At 40.0% G+C, this 19,182-nt stretch overlaps 1 protein-coding gene across 3 annotated transcripts in view; it reads right to left on the minus strand.

The window, feature by feature from the left end:
* TEK (TEK receptor tyrosine kinase) overlaps positions 1 to 19,182 on the minus strand; it is a 137,524-nt gene that overhangs the window by 20,718 nt on the left and 97,624 nt on the right. For 2 of the 3 annotated variants that reach the window (XM_063713914.1, XM_024251798.2), the window contains exons 11-16: positions 17,318 to 17,452; positions 12,344 to 12,628; positions 6,835 to 7,134; positions 4,881 to 5,035; positions 3,149 to 3,359; positions 694 to 804 (exon numbers count right to left, since the gene is read on the minus strand). In XM_063713914.1, coding sequence (XP_063569984.1) covers positions 694 to 804; positions 3,149 to 3,359; positions 4,881 to 5,035; positions 6,835 to 7,134; positions 12,344 to 12,628; positions 17,318 to 17,452 — 1,197 coding nt within the window. 3 annotated transcript variants of the gene reach the window in all.

Below are 19,182 nucleotides of genomic sequence, written 5' to 3' on the forward strand. Positions count from 1 at the left end.
CACGCAGCATGCAGAGGTAAACCCATAGAAGATTTTTGTTGTTACCTACTCACTCACCAGTAATTACATGCATTACAATAGAAAGTACTCAACAAACATTTGAATTAATAACATAAATTTAACTTTAAATGCATGTGCAACACAGGATAGTTGTAAAGCTCCATTGTAATTGTACATGAAAGCATTCTGGATAAAAACAAAGCACTATCGCATGAAAGCTTCTTATAATTATTTTTAAAATCGAACCATTATTAGTTTTCATATTACAGTAGATTACTGGCATTCATGGCTTTTAACGTTCAGAATACCAATTCCCTGGGTTTCCAGGAAAAATGTAAAGGTAGGCAATTAAGAAGCTGATGGTGGGGGCTCCCCTACTATAATAGTAGTGGTAGTGAAGAAAACCTCTGCATGGCCAAGGATGGGGCAGGTAGGAGCCACGAATACCTTTGGGCAGTAATGGCTGAACCACATCAGAGGTTAAATAGTCCAGCCTCGGCACCTCCCTCCAAAAACAAGGCAAACCACAGCACAATCTATAAATGGGACTAGACAGACATTCAGATAGAAGATGCAACTTTAAAAAAAAAAAAAAGGCAACATTCTTAAGATCACTATCTTTCCTTATATCCATATGGAATTTGTCTGTTTTATAAAAACTCTGGCAGGAAGGACAGGAAAAGAGCATCTTACCTCGATGTTCACATGCTCCTAAGAGGTTGATGATGTTTGGATGGTGTCCAAGTTTACAAAGAACTTCCAGTTCTCCTGCAAAATCCCTGTGATCATCTTTGGAGGCATATTCTGGAAAGAAAGTCAAGGGTTGTGATTCTTCTTTGTTACACCTTTTCAGAATCAGCTGTCCCGTCCTGCCCCCTAAGAACCTTCAGATACTCTCAGTCACTATCAACTGCATACAACCAAAGGTATTACTCTAAAGTAGAGTCGCTCAGCCTTGGCGCTACTGACACTGGGCTGATAATTCCTTTGCAGGGGCCTGTCCTGTGCATGGTAAGATGTTTTGCAGCCATCCTGGCCTCTACTAACTAGATGCCAATAGCCAATCAAAAACGTATCCAGATATTGCCAAATGCCCCCATGGGCAAAATCACCCCGGGATGAGAACCACTACTCTAAAGTTTTCTTGTTGAAGCTCCCAGATCCTCAGGTAAATGACTTGGTAGAGGTGGAGCTGTATCATCTTTTAGATTTTAGCTCTTCCAGCTAAATCTACCATCCAGAGACAACTGAGGAATAGAACCAAAGCTTCCATGAAACATCACCAATAATGCATGCCTCTTTACTCACTAATTGTAACTTATTTTTTACAAACCAGTCTCAATCTGGTTGATTGAGCTAAACAAATCAAATCCAAATGGTATCTTATGGAAGTTGCATGGGAATCAGGAAACTGAGTTGCATCTGCTTCTATTCTTTTTGCCTTGTCTCTCCACTAGCACTTTAACCAGAGGGAGAACCCAGCAGGCACCAGAATAAAGACAAGGCTATTGGTTGGTGCATAAACTGATCAGTCTTGAGTCAGGGACAATGAGCTATTACTGCTTTAAAAAAAAAACACACACACACACACATTGGGTGGCAAGGGTAGGAGTGAGGTGCTGATGGCCATAAACATGGCTGCTCATGCTTAGAAACTGTGACAATCATCTCATGAGGGGCTAATGGTACTCATAAGTCAAGTGCTCTGTTCATACTACAGAAGCCTCACGGAGGGTCAATATCTTGGGAATATTTTTTTAAAGAAGTTCTTTACAGTGAGGTTGTCCACTTCAGTAACTGCCCTTCTTTGGATGCACTGCTTTGCCTGCAGGATTTATCTGCCCTGGTGCCTCATTAAGCTATTTTCCCTCTTCACATGGGCACAAGATAGAAAATCAGGCTCACAATAGATCCCAATAAAAACTGCCTTCATAAGATTCTACACCCTTCTCCTCTCACTATCCTCACTGCTCCCCAAAACTCCCTGTGACTAAAGCAGCAAAACAGAAAAGGGATTTCTGGCTGTTTTGCAAGTAGTTTGTATTGTTTTTAAATAAACATATTGCTGTTTCTAATCATAGATAATATTTTGTTTTGTTAGTCTTCTTAACAATGCAGAAAGCAGAGATGATTTAATAAGATTTAGAGGTAATTCATAGATTCAATAGTGTGGTCCAAAAAAAAAGAAAAATCTGCCAGCATCCTTAGAGAGCTCTTAAGATGGAGCTGCACAATGATAATAGTTCATCATATTCTCTGCTTTAATGCACCACATTCCAAGCCTGTATTCTGTAAAATCAATAGTGCAGCCTCACAGTCAAGTCTTACACAAACTGCTCTTTCACACAGAAGAGAAAACAGCTAGTTAATTTGCCAGTGAGCTAGTCATTCTGCTTTCTCTGAAGATATTATCAAATATTATTAGATGGGTAGGTACCAAACAGTCTTGAGATGAACAAAGCTGGAAAAGAGTTAGTTCTTATGACCTTAAATCTGTGGTTTTCTCTGCAAACTTGAGTGTACAGAGGAACCATTGAGAAAGCCACTTAAGAACACAGATTTTCATCTGCTACCTAAGAAACTCAGATGTAGTCAAACAAGGAGTAGAAAAAACCCAAGTGAATGCATTTCTAACAGTGTACCCAGGAACTTATATACAGTTAACCTATGAAGACTGTGGCTTGCAAAATGTGGTCCCCAAACCCACAAGATAGCATCACTGGAAAACTAATGAAAAATGCAGATTCTCTGGCCCTGCCCTAGACTGAGTCAGAAATTGTGGGGTAGGGCCCAATAGCCTGTTTTTAAACAAACCTTCCAGGTGATTCTGATGCACACTCAATTGTGAGAAGCACTGCTTTAAGAGAAACAATGATGCTCCCCAAAAGTTAGCTATATATGACCAAGAATCTATAGTATCACATCCCAATGAATCAAGACAGTGATGTTTAAATGGCTCCTGCCTTTGTATTGATATCCTGACTATCACAGGCTCAACTTCAAAGGAAGCATAATCTTCAGTTGCAAATAACAGCTATGTCTGATACCATGCCAATTTTTTATAAGAACATAGAGGAAAGAATCAGCAGGAAATCAAGTTTTCTCCACACCCTCATGCAATGCTGACTCTATCTGGTCAACCACTGACCTTTCATTCTTTTGATGGCAGCATCCATCCGTAACCCATCCTTCTTGATGCGCGCCTTAAGAACTTGGCCAAAATTGCCCTCCCCAATCACATCTTGAAATTTGATATCATTCCAGTCAAGCACTGGATAAATTGTAGGATCTGGGTTGTTTTTGACCTTCCTGTTTAGGGCCAGAGTTCCTGAGTTGAACTGCACAGCTGGTTCTTCCCTCTGGAAAAATAATTATTTCATCATTTTGTGTCAGGATTTTTCATAATTCTAAGGGGCATAATGTCTTCTGGTTGGCATCCACACCAGATGAAAAAAGAAATAGTATATTTAATTCTAGACTGGAAAGGGAAATAGGTTTTCATCACACAGGCCTGCCCTGATAAACCAGCTGCCCACAGGGCTGCACGGGCACAATTCTGGGCCTCCCCAGAAAAGCTTGTTGATTAGCAATGTCTGTAAAGGGTGACGGAGGAAGGAGTAACAGTACATATGCCATGTGTTTGCCATCCTTGCGTTAGTTGTACGTGAGTTCCCTACAGTGCTGTGAAATGAGCAAGTGTTCAGTTCTGGTTTGGAAACTAACTTCGAGAGCCTATGTGGGGCAGCCACAGGATGTGCCTCAGTGAGAGCTTTCTTAGCGTTATCTTGATCCTACTCTATTTTTAGTGCACACTCTTTCTCTCTTGTAGTAAGGCTTAGAATCTCTAAGTCCACTCTGGCCACAGGATGACTGAAGCTTAGAGCCAAACCCAACACAGTATCTCTTTCTCCTGAATTCAAATAGCTGCTGGTGCTACCATGAAAAAGCACCGGTATTTTGACAGGCTCCAGCACTCCCAACCCCCTTGCTGGCTCTTCCTCTCCAGTGACAGCCTGAGTTGAGCCAGCTCTGGCACGGAGTCAGATAGTGAAATTCCTCTTGTCCTCCATGGAAGGGAAACTTGGGGACTCATGCACCTGGGGTACACCTCATTTGAATCAGTGCACTCAATGCATTATATACAGAATTGATAAAGTCTGGTTCAAATTAATTTTTACATGGCCTGAACCCACAAACTAGATACATTTTCAGGCTTTAGTATACCAAAAGAACTCAAATAAGATGGCTCTTAGTAAAGTGTGATTTTATAGGCCTTTGCTACTGGTTAGAATTCCTAGATTAAAAAAAAAAAAAATGAGGCAGTACCAAGTGCCAGGAACTCTGACTTCAGACTGAGGGTACACAGGAATGGAAGACACACATAGGTATATATAATTCTTATACATATGAGGGGTGATAAGATTGAGGGACTTATTAGAAAGAAATGGGAACTGGAAATAGGCAAATGTGGGGAAAACTTGTCTAATATAATATGTCATAACCTATCTCACTGAGGTCTGGTTACCCTCTGTCCTTCCTTACCAAAAATGTTCAATTTATTCTATTGCAAGATATCATCTCTGGGGACTTATTACTAGGATGACCATACATCTCATTTCAGCAGGCAGGGGCGGACCTAGTTTCCTGCATAATTTACTAAGAGCACCCTTTTCACTCTTAAAATTGTTCTGGTTTGGATAAGAAATTATACAGTCATACTTTTTATCTCCCATTTCATAATGAAAGCCAAAGAGAAGATGAGGCTTGCTTAAGGGAAATATTTACTTTATAAGTAAATTTCCCGGTCCATATCTTTAAAGTGAAGGTTCTGCCTGTACTTGGACTTGCCCTTATTAGCTAGTAGGAAGATGAGACACTACCACGTTTTGGAAGGCTTGGGCCATTCTCCTTTGCACATTTGCCCTCTTCAATTGCAATATGATCAGAAAGGCCAACAGCACAGTCAGGCAGGTCATTCCAGCAGAGCCAAGGATGGCTATAAGCAGCATCTTCCCCCCTCCGAGGTCCGCTGGTGCTGTGCAGGAAGACAGAGGTGAAGCAGGTAGTTTAGTTTACATAGAGAAACAGACCCACACCGTATGTGGGAGAAGACGCAGTGTAATGGGAACTTAACAGCAGCCCTAACCCTGCCACCTAACCACTACATGACCTCGGGCTACTCATTTATATTCCAAACTCAGTGGAGATGAGTCTGACTCACAGGGTTGTAATAAGATTTACAAAAATTAAAAAAAAAAAGCAAAAGTGCTGTTACAATTAGCAATATGCTAATCATTAGTTGTCACTTGTTCAACTTTTATTTCCAAGTAGAATCCCAAGCAGATGAACAATGTTGAATAATGGGGAGAATTACTACAGGTATAACTTTGAGAGAGTGACTAAACCTCCCTAAACCTCAATTTCCCCACCTAGAAATGCTTTGAAGTTCAATGATGCTAAGAGCTTAGAGTTCATCAGATATTTTGTTTTGTTTTTCTTGTTTTAAAGAGTTAATGAACAAAACCTAATGATACCCAATAGAAGGAGAGAGAGGGAGGGAAGAAGACAGGAAAAGACAGAGGAAAAATTAAATTTAGGGCTCAAGTCAAAATAAACTATTAAAGACTATGGTCTATTTCTTTTCCTTATTTAAATTTAAATAAAATTAAACTCGATATATTTTTATTAGCAATAGCACACAGAACATGATCCCGTCTTCTTAAAAGTATCCCTCTCTTCTCATTTATCTTTTCTTCTATCTCTATGTATGTACAGATACAGAGATGTCTAGAATGGTGAGAAACTTTTGGTTTTGTCTTGTTTTAAATTTTTTCTCTTGGTATTTTATGTACAGCTTGAATTTAGGAAGCTACATTTCGCCAAAACACAAGTAATTACAAAAATGGGGCATTCACTAAGAGTGTGACCTGAAAACCATGATTTTCTGTATTTGGCAGACTCTTCATTCCTTGAACATTTCAAAAATGTTCCAAAGAATCAGCACTGTTAAAGCGACTTGTTTGATTTTGTTTCTTAAGGTCTAGGTAATCCTCCAAGAGAAACAAGAAGTTTTCAGATTTAGTTATAGTATTTTCTTTAAAAACAGACTGTAACCCAAATCATAAATTTTCAAAACTTGCCTCTAACGTGCCTCCATCTACATTCTCTGGCACACATTGTACACAACACAGAGAGCCGGGAGGTGCCGCTGCACAGAGTTGAAGTCAATCCTCCTGCTGCAGCTCCACCCACATGGGACCCTTGTTCACTTAATTACACTCAACAGACTTTATCAATCACAAATGGTGGGAACAGTATGGCATCCTGAGAGGATCTCTATCTAGCTCAAAGCACGTACTCTTTCTGGGGTTGGGGTTAGTGGTGGACATGGAGACCTAATAACCTGCATCAGTAAAGTAGAAGAAGACTCAGAATTGCACAGTGTCATCCAAGCTAAAAAAGGAGTGTTTGAGGAAGAATGGAGCATGGTTCTTGGAGCCTCCTACTGGAGCTCTTGCATAGCCTGCCTTCTGTAAGCAGCTCCCACATTCTTCTTTCTCCTAGGAATTAAAATTCATATTCCTCAGAGCTTTCTTCTTAGATTGCTGGATGGGGTATGCTGATAGACTGATCTATTCTAAGGTTTAACAATAGAAAACGGACCAACAGGGATCCTTCTCAGAGGCATTTTGATATTAAGGACCTCTCTGTAAATGCCTGTCCATGCAACCACCAACCTTTCACAGGCTTTCATCTCACAGGCCTGTCCTGATAAACCAGCTGCCTATAGGGCTGCATGGTAATCCTATGTAAATACCGGTCCATTCAACCAACCTTGAGATTCTGGGAGGGTCACCAGTTCATGAGAAAAGGCTGGGTTGCTTGACCCTATGTTGTTCTCTGCAAAAATGTCCACCTGGTATGCTGTTTCAGGCTCTAGGCCCTTGAGCTGATACTGAGTGATGGTGGCATTCTTTATCTTCACATCAATGTGCTGGTCTTCATTCTTGCCTTGAACCTTGTAACGGATAGTAATAGAAGAAATAGAATAGCCATCCAATATTGTCCAAGAAATCACAGCCGAGGAGTGTGTGATGTTGGAAATCTTGATGTTTTCTGGTTGAGGAGGAAGAACTAGAAATCAAAAAGAAAAAAGATTCACTTAAGATATACTACCATGTCTTAGATCATTATGCTTTTGAGATAGAGTTCATGTCAGCTCATGAAAGGCAAACAGGTGTTTTCTCAGATAGTATCCCAATCAATTGATAGTGGCTACTGGACTCCATGCAGACTTGAAAGAGTGGCACAGAAAAAGAAATGGCAACACATATCATCTATTTGTCATCTTGACACTAAATGAAGGCCTTAGAAATTCTGTTATTCCACAAACCTGTACTTACTATTCTTGATGCTGGGAAGAATGGAAAGCTTCTGAGGGCTGGCATTTATATAGTGCTTACAATATGGCAGGCATTGATCTACGCTCTTGTATATATTAACTCACTTCCTCTTCATAGCAATCTTTCTGTAAGTGCTGAGGTCTGGAGAGATTAAGTGACTTAGCCATGGTGACACTACTGTTAAGTAGAAGAAACAAGATTCAACTCCTGGCAGTCTGGCTCTGTAGTCCATAGTCTTAGTGTCATGTGGTCTGTCCTTGCCCTAAATTTACGGAGCAGCAGGCAGGTCAGTGTATATATGAGAAAATGTGCTAATAACTTTTAGTAGACAAAGTATTATAGGGATTTGGGGAAAAGTGGAATCACATTCCATTCAGGGACACAGGCAGGATGAGAAAGAGATGCCTTGAGGTTTTCCACATGTAAAGATGACAGGCACCGCAGCATCACTACATTCTCACTCAAACTCTAAAGGGCACAGGCTAGAAGGGAAGTTCGTGACCCGATAAAGGCTAAGCCTATTTGATCCAGGAAAAGAATGGATTCGAGCTCTTGTCCATAATAGTAACTGTACCTTACATTTATGAGGCATGCTTCCACATGCAGACACTCTCTTGACTTGTGTAACCACACAGTACTGAGATTTTTATGATCCACATTTTAGAGATGAGAAAACTGAGACTTCAAAAGTTTAAGGGGTTTGTACTCGTCCCAGTAGACGAACAGTAGACATAGTCTGTTTCATTCCATACACCATTGTTTTTCCACATGAAAGTTACTGCTTATAAACAAATCAGAACCTTTGAGAAGTATCTCAAGGTACATCCTTTCTATTTTAAATTTCTTCTTTTCATTATGTTGACTCCCCCTTGTTACTCTTTAGGGGACTGTGGCAATTTATGAGAATTAGGTATTGGATTTAGAACCTTCCAAATCTGATTGTTATGTTCTATGTCTAGCTGATGGTACAGTATCCAAAAATCACAGTTAATCAACAGTATGTCTTAACTTTCTTTACATCCAGTACCAAGTCTTTTGTATATTTTTATAAAAATATACAATAGCCTTTCTTCCCACAGGAGATTGAAGGGGTAATAGAAATACCAACATTTTCAGATTACTATGATCGCATAGTTAGTATTTGTATAGTTGTGGCTCAAAAAATTCAACTTCGTAAACCAGTGGTCTTCTAAGCCTGTCACAAAAAGCAGCAGTGTCTTTTAGATGCTTGTTAGAAAAATAATGAATATAATTTTTGTGCCAGCTAAAAATCATAAATTTGCATCTACCAACTTATCCATTTTATGCCTGAAAGGAGTCACTCTTAGGGATAGCTCAATAAACCTTCGATTTAAATTCAGTGGGTCTGGACCCAGCAATCTACATTTTAGCAGGTTCTCTGGGTGACTCTACAATAGATTCTAAAATGCTTTAGGAAACACTAATCAGACCTTGAACAATTTAGAAATGGGATATCACTACTTAAAGAACCTCTAGAAGCATAGTTCCTTTGAAGCAGTGGGTCGCCCATCCCAAGAGACAAGTAGAAGACATTTGTAGCATGGTGGGGGGAAAAATAGAACTAAAATGTGGATTAGAATCCTAATCCCCATGCCGTACTAGTTCCATAATTTTGGGCAAGTCACTTACCCTCCTCTGTGCCTCAGGCTCCTCATCTGTTAACTGTGATAATCATTCTTACTCTACCTTCCTCAAAAAGTCATTGTAAGGGTCAAATACTCCCCATGTAGATGTTTTCCAACAGGAAAACATAACACACATATATTATTTTTAACATATGATTGGGGTGATACGCCAAATCTAATTCACTCCACTTCTTACCCCTGGACCAGATGGAATTGCTAGGCTGGAAACCAACACAAACTTTATAACTGGAAGTATTAATTTTACTTATGAACATACATGATCAGCCAATGACAACACAGCATATTAACAAATATTTTCATGTAAAAATGAGATGTTCTCATTCACATCCTGCTTCCTTGGATTTCCTGACCCTGTAGGGATCAACTCCTACCCTGCCAAGCTCACATCCCTACTACCACCACCAGCATTGACCCTCCATCAAACTTCATACAATCATCCAAGGCAAGTTGACTCCCAGTGACTATTAACTAGTTTTTGTTTAATCCTATAAATATGATAATGATAGTGTGATTTTGAGATTGTATCATTCTAATGAGGATGAAACTTATGCAGTTTAGGTGAGCGAGCACCTAAGATAATTTTGAAATAGGAAATAGTGATTCATCCCACAGTTACTGACATTTCACAAGTCTATAGTTAATATGCTGGAAATGGTACAGGAACAAACAGATCAATGGAAGGGAACAGAACATCCAGAAATAGATGCAAAATGAATATGAGAACCTGGCATATGATACAGAAAGCATTGCAACTCACCATGGGGACTACTCAATACGTGGCACTGGGACCACTGACATGCCATATGTGAATAAATAAGATTAAAATAAAAATATTAAAATATACTATACCGCAAAATAACATTCTTATATCTTAAAGACCTAAATACACAAAACAACACTAGAACTACTAGGAAAAACACAGAGACTATGTTTATGACCTTGGGATAGGAGATAATTCCAAAATGCAAAAAGTATAAATCACACAGGCAAATACTGACAGGTCCAACTGCATCAAAATGTCAAGTGTCTGTGGGTTAAAAGCCACCACAAACAAGGTTACAATAAAGGGATTAGGAGAATATATTTGCAATACACATAACAAAGTATTTAGATTACACAAATAATTTTTACTAATCAGTAAGAAAGACAACCTATTCCAAATGAGCAAAGGATATCAAAAAGTATATCAAAAAAGAGGACATCCAGTATATCAATAAGTATATAAAAAAAGAGGACAATTAACATAAAAAGATGCTCACCTTTGCTAGCTATCAAGGAAATCAAAATTGAAATTAACAATGAGGCACCATATTTTGCTTTTGAGATACGCAAAGTAAAAAGGTGTGGCACTATCGAGTGATATAGGGAAAGGATATAGACATAGAGATGGGTATAAGGAAAATGGCACTGTCATACACTCCTGAACATAGTACACACTGACTAACCACTTTAGAGGGAAATAGCCCATGAGTTCCACCACCGGACTTGTTCCTAGAAAAACTCTCACACCTGTCTATGCACATGGAGACATGCATAAGAATGGGCATTGCATTTTGTTCATGATAGTAAAAAATGAAAAAACCTACATCTCCCTCTAAAAGGGAGAGGATGAATGACAAGATACATTCATAAGATAGAATATTATACAGAAGTTAAAATTACATGCATCAAAGCTACATAAACATGGATAGATAAAATTCATAATGTTCATTCAAAAAATGAAGAATGATATGTATGCATGTGTACACTTTCAGAGATATTAAAATTATAGAACACTGGGCTTGGCACAGTGGCTCATGCCTGTAATTCCAGCACTTTGGGAGGCGAAGGCGGGAGGATTGCTGAGCCCAGGAGTTCCAGACCAGCCTAGGCAACATAGGGAGATCCCATCGCTACAAAAAAATTTAAAAAAAATAGTCAGGTGTGGTGGTGTGTGCCTGTGGTCCCAGCTACTCAGGAGGCTGAGGTGGGAGGATTGCTTGGGCCCAGGAAGCCAAGGCTGCAGAAGCCATAATGGCACCACTGCTCACCAGCCTGGGCAACAGAGCAAGATCTTGTCTCAAAAAATATATATATACAACATTAAATGAAAATATACTTAACAAACTCATAATTTTGGTTGTCTCTTGGGAGAGGGGAATAGAAATGGAATAGGGATAACAGTTGCAGGAGATACTGATACACCTGTAGTGGGTTATTACATAAGTCAACAACAAATGCTGAAAGCAAATATGACAAAATGTTAACAGTTGTTAATTCTGGATGGTAGGAATGTGATTGTTCGTTGTGTTACTCTTAGCATGATTCTGCACCTTGGACATTTCACAGAATTAAACATTATATATGAAGAATCCCTACACACTGACAAAACAATTCAGACTTTCATAAGTCACTGATGCAATAAAAGAGTGGCCGAAGAAACACTGAGCCAGCTTCCACACCTGTTCCTGAGGAAGTGGAGAACCAGCTGCAAAGACAGCCTCAGACTCTGAGAGCTGGCAAGGGACCACATAATCTCCCATCCAAGCCTGACCCTGCTTGGCTTCCAGGATCAATGAGATCCAGCATGTTCAGGGTGGTAAGGCCATAGACCACATGATCCTGACTTCAGTGGTAGTTGTGTGTGGCCAAGAAATAGTTTACCTTTCCAAGGGTTCCAAATGCACACAGTTCTAATTTCAGTGAATCAAAATAAAACTCTCTGCTTAGTAATGAATAGACTTTCAATACTACAAAGAAACCCAAGAAATTCCCATTAATTTAAAATGACCAATCTGAAATAGAGAAAAGCCTGAAATGCAAGATGCTTTGGAAAAAAAGTGATTTTATTACTCCTAGATAAATCTTTTAACTTTTAAAATTACCTGTTTTCAAGGGGTTTCAAGCAAAGTTATTTGGTTTTTATGATTAGGAAAGACCCATCTGGAATTAACTGACATCTGTGTACATGTAGATATATGATAGTTCTTCAAAACTACCCCATAAATGGTTCAGCAAGCCCTAGAAAACCTTCTTCTTGTTACTAATTTACTAAATAAACGACTGCACACCAAGGGAAGGTAAATTTTAGCACAGACCTGAATTATTGCAAATCCAAATATATGTTATATGTTGCAAGTTATTAAAATGATTAGGTTGGGGGCACTAATTAGCCTTCTCTCACAACTAACTTTCTTTCATAATTTCCAATAGTCTTGAAGTGATGTTAGCTAAGTCCGCATGGTGGTAGCCCCTTATTGCTCAGATGAGGCTGGAGCAGCATGAATTACTTACTGTCACTAAGGGTCCAAGCAGTAAGATCTTCACTCCATTCCCCCTGGGCCTTGGTGTTGACTCTAGCTCGGACCACGTACTGTTCCCTGGGATGTAAGTTGTTAAGTAGCACTGAAGTCAAGTTGCCTGGAACTTTAATATTCTGCTGATCACTTTTTTGCACAGACCTTCTCTCCACTTCAACATAAAAGTCATCTTCTGAGCTTGGAAATATTGGTTGCCAGGTCAAATTTAGAGTGGTCTGACTTTTAGGCAGGAGATTTAGACCTCTTGGAGGAGGGAGTCCTAGGAGAATCCAGAAAAATCATTATTTTTATATATGGCTGATATAGTTTGGATTAGTGTCCCCACCCAAATCTCATATTGAAATGTAATCCCCCGTGTTGGAGGTGGGGCCTGGTGGAAGGTGATTGGTTGATGAGCGTGACTTCCCATGAATGATTTAGCACCATCCCCCTTGGTGCTGTCCTTCTGATACCGAGTGAGTTCTGATGAAATCTGGTCATTTGAAAGTATGTAACAGGCCCCAGTGTGTGATGTTCCCCTTCCTGTTTCCATATGTTCTCATTGTTCAATTGTCGAGGGAGGGGGGAGGGATAGCATTAGGAGATATACCTAAAGTTAAATGACGAGTTAATGGGTGCAGCACACCAACATGGCACATGTATACATATGTAACAAACCTGCACGTTGTGCACATGTACCCTAAAACTTAAAGTATAATAAAAATAAAAAAAATAAACAGGAGCTTTGTCAGAAAATAAAATGTTAAATAATTTCCATGGAAAAATAAATAAATTATGAAACAGTAAAAAAAAAAAAAAAAAAAAAAAAAAGTGTATAGCACCACCCCCCTCACTCTTCTGCTCCTGCTTTCAGCATGCAAAGTGCCTGCTCCCACTTTGCCTTCTGCCATGAGTAAAAGCTCCCTCAGGCCTCCCCAAAAGCAGATGCTTCCTATACAGCATGCAGAACCATGAGCCAATGGTTACTGTTTTTACTGTTTGGTTTGGTAAAAAGCCAAACCTCTTTTCTTCTAAATTACCCAGTCTCAGGTATTTCTTTATAGCAATGCAAGTACAGACTAATACAAGGGTGGAGGCAATGACAGCGCTAAAGGGCACCTTTTAAGAGTAACCTTGGCTTCTAGAAAAAGATACAACGTCATAAGCTATCAAAGAAACACAAGCAAGTGGCCCATATGATACTTTTTTTCCTACCAAAATGATTCATTACATTATTTATAATAGCAAACAACTGGAAGAAGCCTAAACACTCAAAATAGGAAACTGCTTTAATAAATTATGATATAGCCATTCAGTGGAAAAACAGATAACTAGGAAAAGTATGAAAGCCCAATAAAAAAACTTCAAGTACAAGTAGGCATGGTAAAAGTTATGTCTACAATGGTGAAGGATAGGAAGGAAACTGATAAAAATCAAAACAGTAGATTTGCCAAGGTTATGGGATTATGGGCGAGTCTTTACCGTTTCTGTTACCATTTTCAGCAATACGTTGTAAAGCAATTTAGGGGTTGCTTCCCCTTAGCAAGAATTTCAGAAATCATATAGCTGTGGTGGCAGGGCCAGGCCTATTCCTGCTCTGATCACATCAAGGTATCCACTATGACTACGTGATGCCTGGCCATAATCACCCACAGGAGCCTGGGCTACCAAGACATCACTGAATAGAAACAATATGGGTTTTAAAATCAGAGAGACAGGAACATGCCACTTTACTTTTGCAAGCTTGGGCAAATTCATAATCTCTCCAAGTTCACCTGTAAAATAAAATTAAAATATCCATCTTCCAGACTCAGGAGTAATAAGTGAGACAATGGATGTGAAAATGCTTGGAAGGTGTTAGGGGCTCTTTTAACATTGGTTTCCTCCCTCCCTTCCTTCTTTCAAGATGTCTTATGTCACTGGACAAAGGAGGAAATAGTGTGTTTTCAGTTAATAATAGTAAATTGATTTTTAAATTCCAGATATGAAGTCCTTCCAAAATGTAGGATAGAGATCCTCTAATTCATGCATTCTCAGTAGGGTCACAATCACTCCTACGGGGCAAAAAAAATTTGTTCTTAGTGTATGAGAAAATTTCAGATTACTACAATTGTTTACAAAGGACCATAACACAGAAACAGATATAGAGCATATCTGTGGTATTAAAATTTCACGGGAGGCAGGATCTACTAGGACAAACGTATCTGAAACAGCTCACTGGGGATGAGCAATACATTTTTTTTTTAAAGGTTGAGAAACACTGCTCTTACTCTTGGTTCGAGGTGAGAGGAAGGGTCTGTTTCCATCTACTGGGAATTAAGTCCCACCAGCCTGATTCTGACTACCCTCGGACTACTGAGAACCAGCAGCTAGGCGTGTATTTTCTTGGCATTATGCAAAAGGTCTGATGGCCCTTTCTCTGTAACCTTTGCAAATGGAGAGAGGTGATGCCATCTCCTCTTGTTAACCTCTGAAGTTTAACCTCCAAAATAGCCACCCAGAGTGGTTTAGGCAGGTTTGCCATGACAAAGGAGAATGGGGAGTTGATATTTTGGAGAATACATTTACACCTCCTAATCCTGTGCCTGGTGCAGAAGAGTAACTCAATAAATAGTCATTTCCCCTTTTCCCTCCCTTTAGGAACAGATTACCCCATACACCTCCCTGTCTGCCCCTTTCTGCAATATGTTCAGAAAGTGTTCTCTTCCTTCCCCTCCTGGACTCCCTGGCCTTCACCATCTCAATCAACACACATAAACAATGCAACTGCCAGATGAAATGAAAAGCAAACATCAGCAACATTCAAATGACGGGAAAAGAAGAACCTTCAATAACCCCCTTCCCACCTCCCCCTGAGAACTACTTTGAAATATTCTGAGAGACCTCCTGGCTGGAACGTATTCTGAGGGCTGAAGACAGTGCAATGTGGGGCTGTGAAGTGTTTTATGTTCTGTTCCATAAATACTTTCCATCTGAGTCAGTTTATGATCTTCCCCTTTTGACTCACCAACAGTGACTTGAGAGAGGATTAATTACCATTTGCCTTTTAGCAGTAACATGATGACATATCAGGGATCCCTTGGGTCATGGTTGTAGAGGTCCCTTTTTCCTCTCTATATAGTTTCTGGGTTTATTTTTTATATTCACAACCAGGTGGGTCCCCAAGAAGCCATTTCTTACTTGTGTGTAATGCTTCTATAAGCCTCAGAGTAGCTTTTGAGTCTCATTTGGTTCTTTAAGGATGCTGCTAGTAACATAAAAAGTAGGTGGGTGGTGTGAAGGAAGGATGTTTCTGTTAAGGGTGCACAATCGCTGCAGAAGAAAAGTGGATGTTCTTCCTGGTTTTTTCACTCAATCATAACATATCCTTCTACTTTTAGTAAACGGAGTAAAACACAGGCAAATATGTGAACTGGGATAATAAGCTGGTGCCTTTGGGATTCTAGGTAGAAATAATAATTGGAGAAACAAAAGGATATGGAGCCTGGACTGGGAGTGGTGGCTCATCCCTGTAATCCTAACACTTTGAGAGGCCAAGCCTGGGGGACTGCTTGAGGCAGGAGTTTAAGACCAGCCTGGGCAACAAAGCAAGACCCCGTCTCTATAAAAAAATTTTTAAAAGTAGCCAGATGTGGTGGTGTGCCTGTAGTCCCAGCTACTCAGGAAGCTGAGGTGGGAGGATGACTTGAGCCCTGGAGACAGAGGCTGTAATGAGTGTTGATCAAACCACTGCACTCGCCAGCCTGAGTGACAGAGCAAGATCCTGGCTCTAAAAGAGAAAGATATGAAGCCTGAAGATTTAGCATGCTGATGCATCTTACTGTTATTAAGTACTCTGAGTCTCTACTTTTCAATCTATAAAATAGGGAAGATGATAATTCTTACTTTCCTAGGTGATATGAATCAAATATACATGAAGTTGAAAGTATAAAGCACTGACCAAGAGATAGTAACAGAATGGTTATACACAGTGAACAATTCAAAGAACCAGGAATGGAACCTTACAAAAGATCACTCCAGTATTTCAACGGAGGGTACCTGGGTAACAGAAAGCTGGAGGTCAGGTTAGCATCAAGGAGGCTTCACAAAGTTATTTAACGCAATAGAAGGCCAGTCAATACCAAACACCACTGATAAATCAAGAAATAATTTTACACATGTTATCTACAACATGTGGACCCAGGACCAGCAGCATCACTTGGGAACCTACTAGAAATGCAAATTATTGAACCCTGGCCCCATCCTCACCTCAAAACCATTGAATCAGAAACTCTGGGGATGAGGCCCAGAAATATCTTTTAACAAACTCTCTGAGTGATTCTCATGGACACTTAGGATTGAGAACCAGTGATTTAGAAAAGGGAGGTAAATATAAGAAATAGCTTAAGGAGATGAAAGTGGCTACCTATAGGAAGCAGGACTGGGAGGTGGAGGGTGGAGCAGGGGAATGCTGTTCTTTAGATAAAAGCTTCTTATTCTATTTGATGTCATGACTCTGACCATGAATTACTTTGAAAACTTGGAAATTATTTTTGAAAATAAATAAACTGGGACTTCTAAAATATGCCTGTGGCAAGAGCCTGGTCTGGGCCCTTAAGATGGAAACAGGAAGCCAGTGATAAAATGCAGGAGCTGAAGCTCAGCACAGTTGCTGCTGTGTAAATCCGAGCTCCTAGGGGAGGCCCTGCCTTCCTGAAGGCTCATCTGCTTCCTTCTCTGTCCCTACAGAGTGCTGCAGACCTCCTCCCCCAGGGAGACAGACCAGGAGTCCAGCCCAAATAAAGGAACGGTTTGGCTTGAAGTTGCTAGCCTTCCTGTCACTTTCTCACCCATTCAAAAGCAAACTCCTGCCACCTCCATCCCCACCCACCCACTCACCCACCACCACCCTTCCTGGTCTTCCTTCCTCTTTCCCCTTCCTCCCCCTCCCACCCAGCTCGTGAATAAATGCCTGTTGGCTTCCACTGACCGATAGAAGCTGTTGTGAAGCGTCTCACAGGTCCAGGATGCCCTTCCCCACCCTCTCCACGACGGAGCAGTTGCACACAGAGTTCATATTCGGTCCGAGGTTCCAAATAGTTGAGTGTAACAATCTCATTTGTCACTGAGAAGAGAAAACGTCCAGGAAACTTAAGTTGGCATTCTCTTACATTCCTTAAGCCGGGGTTGTTGTTATTGTGATGTGAACTAATTTTAGGTTTTCAAAACTACGTCTTAGTGAAACAGAGAGGCAATTCCATCTTCAAGGCCTCATCCTTCCTAATATGAGGAAAACTAGGCTTTTGAAATGTTTCCAGGTTACAATGTACACATTAAAGTGTGTATTTCTGTGCCACTTACACATTTCTGCTCTGGTGCTTTTGTCTTTTCATTTGTAGAATAAAACCTCACAAATCTTCTATATGGAATACCAGCTTAGGGGAATACTCAATTAGAATAATTTAATTGCTACTGTTTTCAAGTATGTACACTGATTGCAATCAAGCTATCAAGAGAAAAAGATGCTTAGGAGGTTTGCTCAAAATGACCAGAAAACTGATTTGTAATGGTCATACTATTACAATGAAGCATTCTGAAGTCCTTGAAAATAGTACCCATAAACAAATGGTATCTGTCTCTTTTCTCCTTACCTATTTGCTTTAGTCAGCCTCTGTTTCTCCATGGATATTGCAAAGATAAATTTCTGCCTTATCATATGATAAATTCCTACTTGGTAAGAAAAAACTGGGATGTGTTTAACAGTTCTTAGAAGACCACTTTGTGGATGTCCACTGGTAGAAAAAGGTGATGGATTATTACCACCATATGACAGCAAAAGACCTAGCCATTGATGTTGGAAACAGCAATTCAGAAAATCAGCCTGACATCCCTGGAATTCTGAATTTTGATAGAATCTACAATAGTATGTGAAGGACTCAGTAATAATACCATTTTATCCGGTCTACCCAGGTCAGCTAGTGTTATTCAGCCCAAAACCCTCCTCCTCTTCTCTTTTTTTTTTTCCATAGTTTTCTTAATTATCTCCAAATAGTGAATAGAGGGTCATTTTAATGAAATCATAGGCATAGTAAGACAAAGGTATGGGCGGAGGAGGACATGCTGCCTACAAGCATGTTAGTGGCAGGTCTTTTTACAGGATGATCCCATTGAAGCAGCATGGTCACTGATAATGCTCTTTGCTTTTTAAAATTGTGATTTTACATTATCATACAACAAATATAATTGTAATTTGTGTTTCAAAATAAATTCAACTGTTTTCATGAACTTTTGACATTTTGTCACATTTCGTTCAATTATTTTTTTCTTTCAGGAAGTTAGGAGAGGGGTCTGTAGCTCTCTTTGCCCGTCCTTGTCCTCCCCCGAGCCCATTCCAGTCTGCCACAGCCCAAACTTTGCAGGTTCAAATTCCTTTAAAAATCTCTCTGTGTTAAGAGTCTGCAGGACAGGGCAAGACATGAAATGAGAAAAGGAATAAACAACTCAATACAGCAGCAACAATCACCCCCAGGATTTAGGCAGATTAAGCCTCTCTGCCCTTCCAGCAGGCTCTGGACTTTCCTGCTACCGCATTCATGGCATAAACAAGTGTCTTTCCCCATGACCAGCCAAGATAGAATAACTAAAAACAGGACTGGAGATCCAGAAAGAAATATTGATATAGATAGTAACTCATGGTGTGAGCTGGTTCTGTGTTCCAGAGCACACAGTGACTTCAGAAAGTTAGCCCCAGAGCTCAGAGGCCCCCTGCACTCTCTCTTAATGGAATCCTCTGCAACAGCCACCACCTTGGTGTAGAGGATTGAGGCAGGGAGAAGGGAATTTCTAGATTTGGAG

This window comes from Pongo abelii, chromosome 13, assembly GCF_028885655.2.
Source record: "Pongo abelii isolate AG06213 chromosome 13, NHGRI_mPonAbe1-v2.0_pri, whole genome shotgun sequence".
Classification (NCBI taxonomy): domain Eukaryota; kingdom Metazoa; phylum Chordata; class Mammalia; order Primates; family Hominidae; genus Pongo; species Pongo abelii.